At 51.8% G+C, this 19,662-nt stretch overlaps 2 protein-coding genes across 2 annotated transcripts in view; one reads left to right on the top strand and one right to left on the bottom strand.

Moving 5' to 3' along the window:
* SPATC1 (spermatogenesis and centriole associated 1) overlaps positions 1-10,591 on the bottom strand; it is a 28,188-nt gene extending 17,597 nt beyond the window's left edge. The window contains exon 1 of the mRNA XM_025265605.2: positions 10,293-10,591. Within this exon, the coding sequence (XP_025121390.1) occupies positions 10,293-10,497 (205 nt within the window). The 5' untranslated portion in view covers positions 10,498-10,591. The remainder of the gene's footprint in view (positions 1-10,292) is intronic.
* The window catches only part of PARP10 (poly(ADP-ribose) polymerase family member 10), a 35,384-nt gene continuing 26,123 nt past the window's right edge, over positions 10,402-19,662 (top strand). Inside the window, exon 1 of the mRNA XM_025265603.2 lies at positions 10,402-10,483. Within this exon, the coding sequence (XP_025121388.1) occupies positions 10,462-10,483 (22 nt within the window). The 5' untranslated portion in view covers positions 10,402-10,461. The remainder of the gene's footprint in view (positions 10,484-19,662) is intronic.

The raw sequence follows: 19,662 nt of genomic DNA, 5'->3' as shown, positions 1-19,662 counted from the left end.
AGAGACTCTTAATGAAAGTGAAAGAGGAGAGTGAAAAAACTGGCTTAAAACACAACATTCAAAAAATGAAGATCATGGCATCCGGTCCCATCACTTCATGGGAAATAGATGGGGAAACAATGGAAACAGTGACAGACTTTATTTTCTTGGGCTCCAAAATCACTGCAGATGGTGACTGCAGCTATGAAATTAAAAGATACTTGCTCCTTGGAAGAAAATCTATGACAATCCTTGATAGTGTACTAAAAAGCAGGGATATTACTTTGCATATAAAGGTCAGTCTAGTCAAAGCTATGATTTTTTCAGTAGTCATGTATGGATGTGAGAATCGGACCATGAAGAAAACTGAGAGCCAAACAATTGATGCTTTTGAACTGTGGTGTTGGAGAAGTCTCTTGAGAGTCCCTTGGACAGCAAGGAGATCCAACCAGTCCATCCTAAAGGGAATCAGTCCTAAATATTCATTGGAAGGACTAAAGCTGAAGCTGGAGCTCCAATACTTCGGCTACCTGATGGGAAGAACTGACTCCTTGGAAAAGACCCTGATGCTGGGAAAGACTGAAGGCAGGAGAAGGGGACGACAGAGGATGAGATGGTTGGATGGCATCACTGACATGAGTTTGAGCAAGCTCCGGGAGTTGGTGATGGACAGGGAAGCCCAGTGTGCTGCAGTCCATAGGGTAGCAAAGAGTCAGACATGACTGAGCCACTGAACTGAAAATTGTTTTTAACAAAAAGACTGATTGAAGGCATTTAGGGTTGCAGTGAAGACACTATAAAGGTTCAGGGGCCAATTAAGTGCATCCCTGGATGGCACTGCATGTTGTGTTGGTACAGCTCCTGGGGGAGTGTGTGTCCACTGCTTGGAGCCAAGACTGTTGTGGCCTCAGTCGTGGACACAGTGTCCACAGGTTTTTGGCCCATAAAGGCCAGCAATGAGAATCTCAGGATTGGCCTGTTGAAATTTTGGCTTGGGGGGTGGGGACACTTGAAAGCACAGAGTCCTCACCACTGGACCACAGGGGAATTCCCATGAACAGGAGTGTCCTGAGCCAACAGTGTCCTGGATCCCAGATTAAGCCTTGGTTTAAGGGATTTCAGTCCTATAGTTTTGTATTCTCAAGCAAAATGTGCAGGTGATTGATTGTTTTAACCTTATTATAATTTATGTTTCACTGATTAAGATTTGTGAGTTGAAATGTTCCTGGGTACTTTACCACATGTTTTTATTGTTGTTTAGTTAATTCGTATCTGATTCTTTTGCAGTTCCACAGACTATAGTCTGCCATGCTCCTCTGTCTATGGGATTTCCTGGGCAAGAATACTGGAGTGTGTTGCCATTTCCTTCTTCAGGGGATCTTCTGACCCAGGGATCAAAGACAGATCTCCTGCATTTGGCAGGTGGGTTCTTTACTGCGGAGCCACCAGGGAAGTCCCATGTTACTACATACCGTGTTAGAAACTTAAAGAGAGCTTAGATTCACCGCACTTATTTATTTTATACATAAGAATTGTTTAGGGTTCAGGAAGCTTTGTTACATCGAACAAAGTTGTTTTGTTTTTTTTTTAAGCAAATGTCTTATATTTACCAATTAAGTTTACAGTGTTTTAACTGTTTCCTACTCGAGTCTCCTGCCCCTCATTGCGTCGGTCAGCACGTGGCTGCCATATGCTCCTGCCCTTGGCCAAGCCCAAGCGTCTTCTCCCCGCCGGCCTCTGGCTCCGGGGGCCTGCGCCTCCGCAGCCGTCCCTCGGGGGCCTGCCGACAGCCCGCGGCCTCGCCGGCCGCGGAATCCTGACTCCCGCACGAGAATGCCGGCCCCAAACCCGGGTAAGGGGGACCCGGCCACCGAGACCCCAGCCACCGAGACCCCAATCCTCGTGGGGACGGAGACGTGGGACAGCCGAGGCGCCGGAGGTCCTACAGGGTGCCCTGAGAGGGTGGGACCTGACGGGGCGGGGCGCGAGCGTAGGGGCGGAGCCAGAGCAAGGGGCCCGTTCAAGGGGCGGGGTATGTGGGCGGAGCTAGCGTCCCGGGGCTGCCCTGGGGGCGGGGCCAGAGGGTCGTGCAGGGAAGATGTGGCTTAAGGCACGACCCCGGAAAGCCCAACCAACCAGTGAGCAAAGGCTGCCAGAGCCAAAGTTCAGAGGGTCAGCGGGCGGGAGGACGAAAGAGAGGAGGGTGTTGACAGATCCTGATGAGCGGCGGGTTCTGAGGTGGGGGCAGAGGTCCCGAAAGGGAGGCCAGAGCTGAGGGTTGGGCTGGGGTCCTGAGAGGGGTGGGGGGCGGTTCTGGGGGTGGGTCCCGAGAGGGGAAGTTCTGAGGGGGGACGGTTCTGAGGGAGAAGGATTCTGAGTGGGGAGGTTCTGATGGCGGGTGGGTCCTGGGAGGGGGGAGGGTTCTGAGGAGGGTGAGTTCCGAGGAGGGACGCGTCCTGAGGGGGCTGGTTCTGAAGGGAGACAAGGGTTCCAAGAGAAAGGCAGTTCCTGAGGGAAGGATGGCTTCCCACTAGGGGTGGAGCCAGGCGGGCGTAGGTTAACTCCCTAGGGTAGGGTGTTGGGTCAGGGGTGGGGTGTAGGGGTGGGGTGGGGGCATGGCGGTAGTATTAGGCCCGAGGTAGGAAATTGGGACCTGGGTGGGTCCTGGTGGGGGGATGACAAGAACACCTCCTGAGGTGAGGAAGGAGGTCCTGTCCTGGTAACAAGGTAAAAACCTTGGGTTAATGAAAGCTCCGAACTGGGAGGAGGGGGATGGAGATTGTGTGGAGCAGGGCTGGTAAAAGGCCTTTTGAAAAGGGGGAAAGACTGCTACCTGCCTGAGGAAACTTCCACCAGCCTGCAGAGCCCAAGGGAAGACAAGGGGCAGCAGGAGTGGGGGCCTGGGTGAGGACAGGCTTAGGTGAGGAAAGAGTGGGAAGTAGGGGAGGGTGCCTGGCAGAAAGAGCAACAGAAGCCCTCCTGCCCTGAGAGCCCTTCCTAGCCTGACCACCTGCCCTGTCCTGACCACCTCTGTAAGGAGGAACCACTTTGGTGGGCAGTCACTGTTTTAGTGACTTGAGCCCTCAGTGTAGTCTTCATTTCCTCTTTGCTCCAAATGCCCTGAATTTCCATCCATCTTCAATCTTTGAGACATTCTGGCACAGTCCCTGAGCCCTCAGGAGCATGAGGCCCTGCAGTCTTAATCCCATCCTGGCTCACCTCCCACCTGCCACGTTCACAAGGCCAAGGCCTAAATCTCTTGGCATTTCTTCCCTGTGAAGTTAATTCAGCCCATAGCCAATAGTTTACTGATTTCCTGTCATTCAGGTTGCCCAGTCTGCCCACAAAGTTGTACCTTCTGCCTTGCTTGCAAGATCCCTGCCAGCCTCTAGATCTCTAGTACCCTGGTCTCTTTATTTTCATCTATCTGACAGCCCAGCTGGTGCCTGCTTCCTTCTCTGATGTGCCCAAACTCTTGCTGAGAGGCCCTTACCTCCACCTGCCTGCTTTCCGGTGTCTGCCCTGCCCCACCCATCAAATGGTGCTGGAGAAGGTTGGTGGCTGCTGCCTGTATAATCCATTATGCCAGCATCCTTTGGGCCCATTACACACCTCCCAGGTTCTCCATTCAGTTCCTTCAGCCATTTTCACTTCATTTCAGACTTTCCTCATCTTTTTATCTCCACCATTGCTCTCACAGAATGAAAGTTTTACAGAGAAAATTAAAGCCATGGTTCTGGAGTTTCTTTAGGTTCCCACCTGGCATTCTCATGCCCCTTTCCTTCCTCCTTCCTTTCTCAGACAGGGGAAGAGATGTTCTTCCTTCAGTTAAGGCAGCTCTGCTGTAGAAAGTATCCCTTTTTTCTTTCGTATCTTCCCTTTACATAGAAATAAACTCAGGTCTCTGCTATCAGGAAAAGCAGCTCTGGACTCCAGGCCCCTCTCCAACTAGTGCCCGTCCAAACCCTACTTCATGAACTAAGTGTCAACCATCTATTCTCTCTATTTTCTCATTCACTCGTCACCTCACTTGGTGGGGCTTTCCTACTTACAATGGGGTTGAAGTCACTCTAGTCAAGGTTAATAATGCCAAGCCATTAGTACTTTTCTTGCCTGACCTCTCAGGTAGCCTTTACTCTGTTGACAATTCTGTCCCCTTTGAAGCTGTCTCTTGGCATAATGGTGACATTATATCTTTGAGGTTTCCCTTGTCTGAATGCTCCTTTGCCAGCTTCTCTACCTGTCCTGACTCAAGACTTGTTCTCGCAACCTCTTCTTACTATTCCTCTCTCTTTGCAAATAGTCTCACCCCCTCTTGTGACTTCAGTTATCAAAAACTCTTGGATCTTTTCTCTCTAGCCCTGACTTCTCCTTTGAGCCTCAGGCTCATATCTCCACTGCTTCCTAGATGCTCCAGGTGTGTGTCATGAGAATATCTTAGAGCAAAATACAATTTATTCTCTTCCCGCAAGACTGGACATACTTCTCCCAGGCTCATCCTCATTGAGAGCACTAATGGAGGCTTTTATATAATATGTTAAAATAGTTAAAAGTTATCAATCAAGCTAACAAACTATTAAATTATGTTCTATTTGCTTACCTGCAAAATAAAGCTCTGTGACAACCTGGAAGGTCAGATTTGATAAGACTCTTGTACTCCCTGGGGTTCTGTGCCAGAATGCGGTGGCTTGGGGAGAGCCGCCCCCTGGCCCCTGGGCCTCATCCTACACCCATTCTCTTCCGCCTGGGCTCTGTCCTGCACCATGAGGGGCCTGGCACGCATGCTGTGAGCACCCACAAGCCCAAGCTGACACCCTGTGTTCCTCCTAATGGGAGAAAGGTCAGAGGACTAGACTGGAGGGTTTAGGAGGTTGTGCTCTGCACAAGAGTAAGGGCAGAGAAGAGTAGGCCCAGAAAGAGGACTCGAAGGTCAAGTTCATAAGAGCATATTGAGACTAAGAGCCTGACTCTATGAGGAAGGCCAAGCACAAGGAATGGGCAGGGGGAACAGGCAGTGTGGGGAGGTGAGCGGCTGAAGATCTGCTGAGGCAGCTGCAGAGATCTGCCCCAGCTGCTGTAGGAGTGGAGGGCTCTGCGGTTCCAGGAAGTGATGCCCTCAGTCCCCTCAGCCACACAGACGCATTCTGGACTCTCATCCCTCACATCTGAGCTGTTCATTTTCTTACTAAGTCACTTGAATCAGTCCCTCTCCACTGCTAGTTCACACCATCATCTTCTACCTGGATGACTCAAGAGCTGCAGTCTAATTCACTTCCCTACCTTACTCTCATCTCCCTTGACTCCATTTCCCACAGCAGCGGGAATGGTCTTTCTGAAGCATAAATATGATTACTCCTTGTAGGAACCCGCCAGCGTCTGCTCACTGCCTTTGGGAGCAAGTCCAAGCTCCCCAGTATGTCCTTCACAGTCCTCAGCATCTGAGCCCTGCTGGCCTCTAACTGCATCAGCACCTCTCACTGACCCCAACCCCCTCAAGTACACTCACAAATGCAAACAGTACACACACACCTCACACTAGCACACATAGCATACACACACTCTAATAGCCACACACCACACACTCATACATGTCCCACACTAAAACACACATTCACAAACATACTTACACATACAATTCTATTCTGTCAAAGTATATGATTATCCACATGCTATACACATAGCAACTCACAAGACACATACGCCACACATACTACACTCACACATTCACACACACACACCTTTTTTCATACTTGTACCACACACACTCCCAAGGCACACATGTTACACATTAGTCACTTACCCACCTATACCACACACTCCACACATACATCACATTATACACTCATGGGTCATACACACTAACACGACGTTCGCATGCTTACACACACCCCCCACTCCATACCCACACCCACACACTAAACACCATGCACACCACAGGCTTTAACCACACAATCTATTTCTCACTCCTGTAAACCTTTGGCCCAGGCCTTTGCACAGAGTGTTCTTCCCCCTGAAATGTGCCTTTCCCCCTTCAGGGCCAGCTGTCTGGGCTCGTCACCAGAAATCTTTTCCTAACCCTCCAAGCTTGACCCTTCAGAGTGGGAGAGCAGAAGTGGTCCAAGAATTCTCTCAAGAACCAAACTTAAAAGGAGAAGGCTTGCTTGGTTAGCTTGGGAGTTGGGAATCACAGTCTAATTTCTTCAAGTGTTCAATTCAGTTGCTCAGTCGTGTCTGACTCTTTGTGACCCCCATGGACTGCAGCATGCCAGGCTTCCTTGTCCATCACCAACTCCAGGAGCTTACTCAAACTCATGTCCATTGAGTCGGTGATGCCATCCAACCATCTCATCCTCTGTCGTCCCCTTCTCCTCCTGCCTTCAATCTTTCCCAGCATCAGGGTCTTTTCAAATGAGTCAGTTCTTCACATCAGGGGGCCAAAGTATTGGAGTTTCAGCTTTAGCATCAGTCCTTTCAATGAATATTTAGGACTGATTTCCTTTAGGATGGACTGGTTGGATCTCCTTGCAGTCCAAGGGACTCTCAAGAGTCTTCTCCAACACCACAGTTCAAAAGCATCAATTCTTCCATGCTCAGCTTTCTTTATAGTCCAACTCACATCCATATGTGAACGTGACTATTGAAAAAAACATAGCTTTGACTAAACAGACCTTAGATGGCAAAGTAATGTCTCTGCTTTTTAATATGCTGTCTAGGTTGTCATAACTTTTCTTCCAAGGAGCAAGCATCTTTTAATTTCATGGCTGCAGTCACTATCTGCAGTGATTTTGGAGCCCAAGAAAATAAAGTCTGTCTCTGTTTCCATTGTTTCCCCATCTATTTGCCATGAAGTGATGGGACCAGATGCCATGATCTTAGTTTTATGAATGTTGAATTTTAAGCCAACTTTTTCATTTTCCTCTTTTACTTTCATTAAGAGGCTCTTTAGTTCTTTGCTTTCTGCCATAAGGGTGGTGTCATCTGTATATCTGAGGTTATTGATATTTCTCCAGACAATCTTGATTCTAGTTTGTGCTTCATCCAGTCCAGTTTTTCTCATGATGTACTCTGTTCAGTTCAGTTCGGTTCAGTCACTCAGTCATGTCCAACTCTTTGCGACCCCATGAACTGCAGCACACCAGGCCTCCCTGTCCATCACTAACTTCCGGAGTCCACCCAAACCTATGTCCATTGAGTTGGCGATGCCATCCAACCATCTCATCCTCTGTCATCCCTTTCTTCTCCTGTCCTCAATCTTTCCCAGCATCAGGGTCTTTTCCAATGAGTCAGTTCTTCGCATCAGGTGGCCAAAGTATTGGAGTTTCAGCTTCAACATCAGTCCTTCCAATGATCACCCGGTATATAAGTTAAATAAGCAGAGTGACAATACACAGCCTTGACGTATTCCTTTCCCAATTTGGAACCAGTCTGTTGTTCCATATCCAGTTCTAACTGTTGCTTCTTGAACTGCATACAGATTTCTCAGGAGGCAGGTCCTGTGATCTGGTATTTCCATCTCTTTAAGGATTTTCCACAGTTTGTTGTGATCCACACAGTCAAAGGCTTTGGCATAGTCAATGAAGCAGATGTTTTTTTAGAACTCTCTTGCTTTTTTGATAATCCAATGCATGTTGGCAATTTAATCTCTGGTTCCTTTACCTTTTCTAAAACCAGCTTGAACATCTGGAAGTTTAAGGTTCACATATTGCTGAAGCCTGGCTTGGAGGATTTTGAGCATTACTTTACTAGCATGTGAGATGAGTGCAATTGTGTGGTAGTTTGAGCCTTCTTTGGCATTGCCTTTCTTTGGGATTGGAATGAAAGGCAGGACTTTTCCAGTCCTGTGGCCACTACTGAGTTTTCCAAATTTGCTGGTATATTGAGTGCAGCACTTTCACAGCATCATCTTTTAGGATTTGAGATAGCTCAACTGGAATTCCCTCACCTCCACTAGCTTTGTTCGTGATGATGCTTTCTAAGGCCCACTTGACTTCACATTCCAGGATGTCTGGCTCTAGGTGAGTGATCACACCATCGTGATTATCTGAGTCATGAAGATCTTTTTTTGTATGGTTCTTCTGTGTATTCTTGTCACCTCTTCTTAATATCTTATGCTTCTGTTAGGTCCATACTGTTCCTGTCCTTTATTGTGCCCATCTTTGCATGAAATGTTCCCTTGGTATCTCCAATTTTCTTAAAGAGATCTCTAGTCTTTCCCATTCTATTGAAGTATAACATTTCTTAAATATTGTATCTCCCCGAGCATATCATTTTTGTTGCTCTGTCTGTTGTCTCAGAATCATGGAAGTAGACCCTTTCAGAGGAGAGAGAACTTTGTGCTTGTGACCAGTAAGGGAGGACTGTGAAGCCCAGTTCCAGACCACAGCCAGGCTGGGAGGTGGGAAACCCAGCGGGCAGAAAGCAGGGGGAGGCAGCTTCCAACTGGAACTGGACGTAGGGGAAGGAGCCCAGACCTGAGGGGAATAGCCTCAGGTCAAAAGGTCGAGTTCTTAATCAGAAGCATGCCTAGTTTAGAGTGAGCTGAGTTCCAGGGACTCCTTGGCCTGATTACTACTTCTGCTGCTGCTGCTGCTGCTAAGTCACTTCAGTCGTGTCCGATTCTGTGCGACCCCATAGACAGCAGCCCACCAGGCTCCCCTGTCCCTGGGATTCTCCAGGCAAAAACACTCGAGTGGGTTGCCATTTCTTTCTCCAATGCATGAAAGTGAAAAGTGAAAGTGAAGTCGCTCAGTCGTGTCCTACTCTTTGAGACCCCATGGACTGCAGCCTACCAGGCTCCTCCATCCATGGGATTTTCCAGGCAAGAGTACTGGAGTGGGGTGCCATTGCCTTCTCCAGATTACCACTTCTAGTGGAGAGAAAAGCCCAGGTGGGCAGGCTGGCTGGAGGGCAGGGCCTGAACCAGACTAGGAGCTGAGATGGGGGAGGATGACCCAGCTGAAGGTGTTCTTGGAACTCAGAAAGAGGAGGGTTATCAGTCCCAAGTGCCGCGCAGCGACTTCCCTGGCAGTCCAGTGCTTAAGACTTTGCCTTCCAGTGCAGGGGACATGAGTTCGATTTCGATCCTTGGTCAGGGAGCTAAGACCCCACATACCTCGCGCAGCCAGAAAACCGAGTGGCACGCAGAGTTTGAGAAGGATGTGGCACCTAGAAAGCCACCTTTCTAGAACAGCGGAGTGTCAAGGTCCACTGCAGAGCTATGGAGCCTTAAGTGGTAAAGACTGAAAGACCAGAGTCCTCTTTCAGTGAAGGGGGCTGGCCTCACTCCTGTTGATGAGCGGAGTGGAGGTGGGGGCAGCAGGATGGCAAGGAGGGGGGTCTTTGATGGAGTGGGGGTCTCCACAGGGGTGCGTGGGTGCCAAGTGTGGGTGCAGAAGTGCACCTGGGAACTAGACACACAGCCTTCTCCAGGACAGGAAGGACGTTGTAGACAGGGAGAGGATGTGGGTATAACAAATGCGAAGGCGTTTCGTCAGCTCCTTACCAGCATGCTCTGACAGCCTATTGCCACACCCTGGGAAGTTCTCTCTCTGATTGCTTCAATACCAGCCATTCTGTGCCCACAGCTTTCTGTTCTGGTGCATCACTTTTTGCCATCCCCACAGTCAACCGTGAAGCCTCTCTGGCTTCCTGGCCCCTGAACACCCTTCTGGCCCAGTCCCTAAGCTCCAGGCCTAGCTCTGAAGGTCATCACTTTAACTGCTTTTCTGCAAACACCTCTAACTTCTTTGCCAGTTTTTCTGTCTCACCCCGCTCTCAACATCCTCTCCAGCCCCAGGGGTGTCACGCATTAGTGATTTCCAACCTCAAGGCTCAGTTCTTGTTTCTCTGCTTGGCTTTTGGACTCAGGTGGCTAGTTGCCTTCTGGTGACCTCTGAGTGGAGAGGAACGGGGGAGAGGCCTGGGGTGCTGAGGGAGGGACGGAGGGGAGGGTAGGGGGGCGGGGTGGAGAAGCTGAGGGTGGGTGCTGAGTCGAGTCCAGTGGGGAAGCACGTTTGGGTTTCAGGGCTGGAAAAGTCAGTCTGTGGAGCTGCTTGCAAGTTCACCTGAGGGGAGGGTTCGGGCAAGGGTTCCTACTGTAGGGCGAACGGGGCTGGCACCTAGTTTTATCCTTCTATCTTGACTGTCCTGTGTCCTCGTCCCTCCCCTCCTCCCCGGACCAGGGGGCCTGCTGACCTCATGTTTCTTGCTGTCTACGCCCTTCTCCCCAGACCTGAACACCAGACTCCCTCTCTTGTGGTTGCGGTCTCACCCTTCCCTCCCTGCTTTTCTTGAACTCAGCCTCTTGCAGTTACCCTGGTGTGGAGAAGCACTGGCCGCCGCCTCACTGAGCCCGCTGCTGAACCCGCTGATGCCCAGGCCGCCCGCCTGTGTCTTGATCGCTGACTTGAGCTCGTAATTCTCCCGAATGAGCCGCACCAGCTTCTTCAGTTCCTCATTTTCCCGCACCAGCCTCTCGATCTGATGCCGAAGCCCCTCATAATTGGTGAGTAGAGACATGCCCCAGGGCAGCGGGAAGGGTGCGGCCCTCAGGAGGACGCTGCACCTGGAGGCTGCCCAGGGCCTCGGGCCTCGCCCGGGCTGGAGGAGGGCACCAGAGTTTGCAAGTCGCAAGGCTGGCCCAGTGGGCCTGGGTATTGTGAGGTCAGAGGCTGCACCTCCTCCGTGCTCTCTCTGCTCTAATAGGCTCAGCTCTCCATGCCTCCAGGCCTATGTGCTGGGCCCCCGCAGCCTCGAATGTTCCACCCCTTCCCTGTCCAGCCAGCTTTCCTCTCAAGGTGCCTCCTCTGTGGAGTTTCCCAATCCCACCCTCTAGGCTGCCCCCACGGACGTGTCCTTTGTCACAGCACTTGCCTGGGCCTATGCAGTTAGCTCTTTAGCCCGTTTCACTCACTTCACATCGAGGGCAAGGACAGTGTGACTCGCCAGCATCCAGCAAAGGGCCGGGTGTCGTGAAGGTAGATGACCAGTGAACATCTGTTGAATGAAAACTCGTCACCTTCCTTCCTGGAGAGGGTGCCCTTTCCTGGGGATCTTGGATTTAGTTGTCAGCCTCCCCCTGGTGACGTTCTATCTTGGACACCTGGACACCGGGCTATGCTTTCTTCTAGCCCCAGGTACTCAGAGCCTTTCTCTGGCAGCTTGCCCAGGGGCTCCCATGTCCAGGTACTCGGCTCCTTGCAGCTTGGTTTCCGTTTCTGTTGACTCAGCTGCTCTATTCCCCCCGGCGGTGCCCCTCCTGTGCCCGCTCTTCTCTGGATTCTTGAATTTTCTTGTTATTCTTCAAGAACCCAAGACTGCATTCCTCATCAGTTTCTAAGAACGCAGATTTCTGAGTCCTTATAGCACTTCCCCATTTTAGAGCCATCTACTGAGAAATTTGCAGGTCTGACCTTGGCAGGAGTGAGGCCATGTCCTCATGACCTCCACTGGTTCTGCGAGTGTCTGCTCTTGAACAGAAGGAGGTGGTGGCATCTTGGTATAAGCCAGAGTGCTCACGCTTGACAGGAGAGTGGGGGTGAGGACGCAGTCGAAGATCAGCCAGGACTGGGGTCAGTCTGAGCTGAGCATTCTACCTGGACCTCACAATGGGAGGCCTACCCCCACCCTCCTCCGACACCCCAGACTGTAATCCTGGCTGAATCACTCTGGCCCTGGGGACCAGGGCTGAGCTTTCTTCAGAGGAGATCTCCTCTCCATGTGTTCGGCTCTTAATAGAACATCTCTGCTGGGATTTCCTCCAGCGTGTGAAAATAAAGCTTATCATGGTCCAAGCCTCTTCCACCTCCAGTATTATCTCACTGTTGGCCTCTCCTTAGGTGGATGCTTTCTTTGCCGTCTGTGATGATTACATTTTCTGGGTCAGCTTGGCTGGGCTATGGTGCTGCCTAGGAATTTGGTCAAACACTAGCCTAGTCATTGCTATGAAAGTTGACTTTAAAGTAAAGTAGATTATCCTCAATCATGTGCGTGGGCTTTATCTTGGGTTAACCAACCAAAAGCAATCATTCGAAAGCCTTAAGAAGAGAAAACTGAGGTTTTTCCAGGGAAGAAGTAGTTGTGCCTCAGCACTGTTTTAGAAATTGTCTGAGTTTCCCGTCTGCTGGTCTGCTCTGCAGACTTCGGACTTGCTATTTCCAATTGTGTGAGCCAGTTCCTTAAAATAAATCTCTTAATATGTAAGAACTCTGATACACCATCTGTATTTCCCTTTGTACCAGTACTGCTTTCTTTATATATATATATATATATATGTATGTATATATATATGGATATGTATATGTATATATATAGCATCAACTGTGTGGAGGGCATTATGCTAGAAATCAGGGGTTCAGTGTCATAATCAGGCATTATTCCCACCTTACTGGCCATATTGAGTACAGAGGAGAGCAGCTGTGAATCAAAAAATCACACATAAATGTCAAATTACTGCTGTGATGAATGTGTGATGCCCAGAGAAGGTGTGCTGTGTGGGTTAGACCCAGTCAGCTAAGGGCAGCCTTCCCGGAGGACGTGATGATTGAAATGATACAAGGGAAGTCTCTGGTGGGAGAAGAACTTTCTAGCAGGCATGACAGCCCACACAGAGGCCCTGGGTCAGTGTGCTCCATGGAAGGGACTGAAAGAGGCTGGCTGAAGTGATGGGCCGGAGGAGGGGAGCTGCTGTGTGTGTGGAGGAGGACAGAGGGCCCAGACTGTGAGCAGGCCTGGCGGCCGTGGGACTGTTGATCTTCATCCTAAGGGCCTCGTGAAAGCTTGAAGGGCTTTAAGAAGGGAGTGTGGGAATGGACTGGAGAGAAAGCCACTGAGTCGAACACAGTAAGGAGGCCGCCACAGTTACCCAAGCAAGTAACGCAGGTGGCTTGAACACGGATGGTGCCAAGGAGCGAAGTGGATGGGGTTGGGAAAATTTCGGTGGGTACTGGGTGGACTGGTATCCAGCATGGGTGTGAACAGGGACAGCATCACAGTTACTGGTTTGTGTGCTAGAGCCTCTGGTGACACCAATCCAGAGGGAACAAGACCAGGTTTAGAGCAAAGACCCCGAATCAGGTTTGGAAGCGCTGCTGAGAGTGGGTGCCGTTGAAGCCTCCAAGGAGTTTATTCAAGGAGGCAATGCTTCCTGCTCCGGTCCCATGGGAGAGCCCACCGTGTATGCTAGAAAGATATCGTTTGGGGTTCACCAGCTTTTAGACGGCAAATGAAGCCACGGGAGTGGGTGAGGTCACCCAGGAATCAGTAAGTCAGAAAGGCAACAGGCTTTAGGCCTCCTGTGCCTCAAAGAGCAGCACAAGCCTGCAGAGAGCACAGGACGGAAGTGCTGCGGGGACTCGCACTCCCCTCGGGTTCAGCAGGAATTCTCTGCAGACAAAACTTCAGTGTTTTCCTACTCACTTATGCTGAGTCAGACACCCTCTGGTGTTGGGCCACTGGCTTTTGCACAGTTTGTCCCCATTCAGATTTACCTCATTAGATTCTGCTCTGCTTGCCAGCTTGGCGAGGCCCTCAGGGATCTTTGCTCCCGTCTTGGCTGAGGATGCTTTGTAGGTTTAACAAGCTGCCTTTTAAAGCCTTCTTCTCAAGAAGATGGTTGAAGAACAGGGGCCTTTATTTAACCTGGAGCCCTCTGTCTGCACCCCCTTCACTTCCCATACCCCTTGTGGGGAGGGGTCAGTCCTCATGTGGCCAGCGCACATCGAGCTATATCGGCCACGTGATCATTTCAGTCCTATTTAACCGCAGGGTCTGTGGGCTTGCAGTCACATCCTGGTGCTGATGGGGAGCTCCTGGGAGGGATCTGCCCAGTCTGTGCCCCACAGGGTCAGCTGGCTCCTGACTACCAGCACCCTCCAGTACTGCTGACAGTCCTAATACCCCCCACCCCAGGCAGATGGTACAGACACCTCCTCCTCTAGGCAAGGCACTGAGGCACCACCCTCCAAGCGCCTGGGCTTCCCAGGTCCCCACGACCAGCCCATGCTTCCTGCCTTTTCCCAGCTGTCAAGGTTGGGGTTTGGGGCAGGCTGCCGAGTCTCTGGCCTGCTCTTCCTGCCTCCAGCCTCAGCCTCTCTGCATGCTGCCAAGAGGTCTTTCTGACCCCCTGTTGGATGCAGGCTCCACTTGGGGAAGACAGGTGCTGTTGTGGGAGGACGAGGGTCACAGCACATACTGCTCTGCACCCCTGAGCCCGGGACAGGCCCCAGAACACAATAGGTGCTCAAGAAACACACAAACTTTTTTCCTCTTTTCTCAAAGAATTCCCACCACAGAGCTGGAGAAGGCACGTTGGCTAGTGGTAGAAGCAGGCCAGATGCTAGCTGAGTGTCTGAGGATGAGCCTCTGGGTTTCTGAGGGAACGGCTGCCCCTCCCTGCATCTAGAGGCCTGGGGAGGCAGTGGTCTGGGAGGAGCAGGGGACCCTGAGCACCAGCCTGGGGTCCTGCGGGCCAGAGTCAGGGAAAGAGCCTCAGAGGAAAGCGTCTTCAGGTGCTAGTTAGAGGCAGAGTGTTCTGGGAATGAGACCTTGGTCACCAACGGGGGTCATCCCGTCACCCCTCGTAAAGGGGTGAGTTAGAGGCCAGGACAGGGGCAGGAGGGCCCTGTCAGGCCCTGGACCCTGGCAGCATCTCCTGTAGGGCCCTCTCTGCCTTTTACGAAGCATCATCTGAGGGCAGCCAGGAGGAGGAGGGCGGGGCAGCATTACAGAGGGGAGGGGCTGGGAACCGGGCTGCTGGGGATGTGTGTGGTTGGGGTTCAGGCCCTCGGACTCCAAAAGCCTCAGCCTGGACCTGTGTCACTCCTTACCCTGACCCTCGGTTGATGTCTGCTCCTACTGCAGACCCCAGCGTGGGAGCCCGCCTCAGGTCCTGCCATCAGCAGCGTCGAGTGAGTGTGTATTGGGCCTCGGCACGGCCGCGTGGCCCCAGCAGCCCCCATCTGCGTGCCTCTATCCCTTCCTCTGTCGTGGTGGGCGATGTGCTACCTCCTCCCCCTGCTGTGTGAGGCTCGAATGAGGTGACGTGTGTAACACAGCAAGGGCTGTGTCTGGCGCAGGGGAAGAGCTAAATGCATTTTCTCATCAGTCCAGAGAGCTTGACAGCCTGCCAGGTGCCAGGCATGTTGTGGGGACAGCAGGGAGCAAACAAAGAACCTCTGCTCTCTCTGGCTCCATTTCCATGGCCAGGGGCTGCCCAGGGCAGGGCAGGCCTGAAGCTGGAGGGGGAGAAGAACCCCAGGCTCCCTGGCCCTGTTCCTTGACTGGCAGGCACTCTCAGAGCCTGGGAGGGGAGACAGAGGGTCGTGGAGATGGGGGACCCTAGCCAAGGACTGCCTGCCAGTAAGGGTAAGGGGTGACTGTGGACATGTGGCCTTCCGAAGCCTCAGCCCCTCATCAGCCAGCTCGTGACGCCGTCTCGTAAGGCTTCTGTCAGGACCGTGTGTCCGGTTATCTGCTCCACTACCGGCATTGCCGCCATCTCTCACCGCTGCAGGGAACCCAGCAGAAGCCTGCTGCCTGCTGGCAGGTGCGTGGGCTGCCGACTGAGAGGAGGAGGTGAGGGTGGTGGTGATGCAGGGAGGGAGGAGGAGTGATGTGGGGAAGGCTGAGCAGGTCAGGATGAGGCCCGCAGTGCAGAGAGGTCAGAGGGCCTCTCTGACAGGCAGCTCTTGGGAGGAGACTGGAGCCGGGTGTGGGACAGGAAGTGAGGGTGTTGAGGGACAGCCAGTGCAAAGGCCCTGCGCATGCGAGCAGCTGGGGTGCACTTTTGAAGACCAGCCAGCAGGCCTGCAAGGTGGAGGGGAATGAGCCCTGAAGACAGAGGTGGCCATGTAGAGACAGAGGCGGCCACGTAGAGACAGAGGCGAGGTGTCGAGGGGAACACGGGGACTTTGGATCTTACACATGGTGAGAGGCTGAGGCTCGGAGGGTTTTGAATGGAAGAAGGAGCTTAACAGACAGTTCACATGATTATATGACCTGGGACTGGGGCTGCAGGACCCTCGTCACTGTTAGGTCCTCGGGTCCACTTCCAGCACTCCCTGGGCTCTAAGTGAGCCCTGCAGAGCAAGTTCACGGGCCCTGCCTGGCCCTGCCACCTCCCTCGCTCCTTGGCCTCTGGGTAAAGTCCAGACATCCCCACCTGCCCACAGCTCCCCACCTGCACCTCCTCGCACACACCGACTTCTGCCTGCCACATACCTCCCCAGCCCTTGCACAGCTCCTGTGAACCGTGTCCATCCCTGCTCCGGGTGCCTCTGCGACAGGCCCTGGCCAGCCCTGCAGCTGAGGGCAGATCCACTCCCAGCCCTCAGCTCAGCCCAATCTGGAGTAGAACAGTTGGGGGCCTTTCATCAGGAGTCTCTGTGAGCATGGACGGAAGTGGCAGGGGACAGGGCCACCTGGTTTTAGGCCTGAATCTGGAGAGCAGTGTTTAAATCTTCGCTCGCCTTCTGCTGGCTGGCTGGGAGAGACACCATGAGGTCACGGCAGGCAGGGCTGTCTGTCACCTTTGGGGAGTGAGTTTGTCTTAAAAGTCAGATGACCCAGAGGTGAGGTCAGGGTCTGCATGCTCGACATGCAGTTGCGGTGACAGACTTTGGACACTTGGGGTCTTCATCTGCCTACGCTCAGGGCTCACAGAGGAACAGCTGCTGTAAGGGGAGCAACTTGAGGCCGGCAAGCACACACCAGGGTGCTCTGATAAGGTCACCAAGCTGAGGGTCAGATAGTGGGATTGACACAGGATTAGAGCCCAACCTGGGGGCATTGGCCATCCCAGTCATCTGCCACTCAGGCCTCCTTGCCCTTGGCCCAGAGGCCTCCCCAGCTCCCATGCCTGCAAGTGAGCCCTGGGTGAGGCTCTGGGCCAGGGGTCAGCTTGTTCACCGTCACCTGGGCTCTGGCTGGATCTGAGTGGCACACCTGGCCCTACTTCTTCCTGTGATTTTTTTGGCCAGCTCTTACTGCCTGGTCCAGTATCCTTGCCTGGAAAATCTCATGGACTGAGGACCGAGGAGCCTGGTGGGCTGTAGTCTATTGGGTCACAAAGAGTCGGGCACCACTGAGTGACTAACACTTAAACTTACTGCCTGGTCCTAGAAACATGTCTCTTCTCTTTTCCCTTCTGCAGCGGACAAGAAGTAAAGACTTTCCCAAACCAGTTTCCTCAGAATCTGCCATGGAGTCCTGGGTTTGTGACCTGAGCCCCTTTCTAGAGCTAGGCTCATTTTGCTTGGTGGTGGTGACGGACACCTACTTAGGCTGATCAATGTTCATCCTCCCTGCTCCAACCCTCTCTCCCTAGCATCTTCCACCACAGCGCTTCTGGTCGACATCCCTCAGGTGGGAGACCCTGATCCCAGGATCCTCTTCAGCCTGTGTGGGTCTTGAGCCACAGCCTGAGGAATTTCATGATACAATTTTATGATGTAGTTGTTGTTGTTATTTAGTCTCTAAGCCGTGTCAGACTTTTTTGCAACCCTATGGATCACAGCCCACCAGGGCTTCTCTGTCCATTGGGTGAGTACCCTTGGTTCAGTTGGATCTCTTTGTGGTGTTACTGAAAAAACCTGGTTATAGGAGGGAATCCTAAAAAAATACAGTTTTGCTAAAATGCTTGTTTTGAAAATGTGAATTTGTTTCAACATGATTGATATATTTGGGAACAATTTGAACACAGGCAGATTTATTTTTCTCTCTTTTTGGCTGCCCTGTGTGGCACTCGGGATCTAAGTTCCCTGACCAGGGATCGAACCCATGCCCTCTGCAGTAGATGCGTGGACTCTTCACCACTGGACCTCCCAGGAAGTCTCAAACTTCCTTTGTTTATGTGCAATTTTGTTTATGAGAAATAGGTGAAAACAGAAAGTAAAAACTGCACACAGCTGAATGAACCACAACCACCTAGAGATGTGCAGGACACACACCTCAGACATCTGCCAGTTGCTTCAGTTCACCAGTCAGCACCATGCTGAGCCACACCCCGACATCCGTGTTACAGTTTCCCATCCAATTTCAGACACTTCGCAATAATCCACAAGCCACAACCTTTCCCCACCCACGTCTATAAACTGGTTTCACGTCTTCTTCAAGGTAAATCCCACATTTATTGTAGTATTCCTGTATTTCTTAACCACGTAACATAAGTAAACCTGTGCTGTCCTTTTTATCACGTTAAGACTTTCTGAGTGTATCGTTGGTGACATTTCTGTGTACTGTGCTTCTAGCCCCGTTTTCCTCGGAAGCCTCGTGGCGTTTCTTGTGCTGGTTGCACACGGCGGGGCTGCTGCTGGACTCTGGTGGTTCCCGAGCCCCTGGAAGCCATGGCCTGTGAACTGGCACTCAGCATCCTGCCTGCTGCCTCCCGCCGTCTCTGGGATGGAGTGCTCCTCTGGGCGGCCGGGACACTCTCCCAGGCCCCTTGAGAGAATCACTGGTGGGAGGACTAATCCTTTTTCTGTGGGTGTCTCCTGCACCTTGAGGGAGCCCTCCCGTTGCCACTGCACCCCCACACTGGACCCAGACAGTGCTGTGTGCTCCTTAAGGCACACGGCAACCCAACAAGGACAAGACTTATTGAGCTGTGTGCCATGTACCCTGCTGGGCATCAGGTGACTGTGGCGGCGCCACATACAATGTGGAAAATTACAGTAAGTGGGGCACGCACACGGCAGGCGAGGGCTTGACTGGGGACCCTGAGGCAAAGGCCGTCTGACCCTGGTGGGGCGTCAGGGCTTCATCCCAGAGGAATGACTTCTGAAGATCTCATGTCTCAGAAGGAGCCAAGTTAGTGGGCTGTTGTGGTCCTCTGTGGTCCTGAGGACAGGAAGAGGAAGGTACAGAGGCCTGGAGTCCAGGCAGTTTGGTGCAACTGAGGTGTGCAGAGGAGGAACTGGGGGGTGCTGAGCGGTCACCAGGGGCAGACCACTCAGGGCCCTGAGGCCCCTCAGAAAGCATGGACTTTATCCTTGGCTATGGGTGGTGGGGAGGGCTGTACCTTTGAAAGTGTGTGTTGGCTTCCTCAGCTGTCACATGGACAGTGTGATGTCAATACCAAAATGTTGAGCCCTCCTGGGCTGTGCTGGGCAGTCCAGCACCATATTTGCTCTGCCCAAACTGGGAAGTGTCCCTGTGAGAAACTCTGCATCTTCAATGAGCAGTCAACAAAGAATATTTTAGTTTCAAATATACTTTTAATTATTGTTAATTTTGAATTTAGTTACTTTGTGGTCAGAGAACAATTTGTTATAATATTGTTCCATGTAGCTGTCATTCTTTCATTTTGATATGTACAATAGTTTATATATCCATAACCAAGGGAACATTTCATGCAAAGATGAGCTCGATAAAGGGCAGAAAAGATCTTCACGAGCCAGATAATCACAATGGTGTGATCACTCACCTAGAGCCAGACATCCTGGAATGTGAAGTCAAATGGGCCTTAGAAGGCATCACTACGAACAAAGCTAGAGGAGGTGATGGAATTCCAGTTGAGCTATTCCAAATCCTGAAAGATGATGCTGTGAAAGGGCTGCACTTAATATGCCAGCAAATTTGGAAAACTCAGCAGTGGCCACAGGACTGGAAAAGGTCAGTTTTCATTCCAATCCCAAAGAAAGGCAATGCCAAAGAAGGCTCAAACTACCACACAATTGCACTCATCTC

This window comes from Bubalus bubalis, chromosome 15, assembly GCF_019923935.1.
Source record: "Bubalus bubalis isolate 160015118507 breed Murrah chromosome 15, NDDB_SH_1, whole genome shotgun sequence".
NCBI lineage: Eukaryota > Metazoa > Chordata > Mammalia > Artiodactyla > Bovidae > Bubalus > Bubalus bubalis.
Note: the sequence above shows the minus strand (reverse complement) of the source record. Positions and strands in the feature narration are given on the sequence as shown.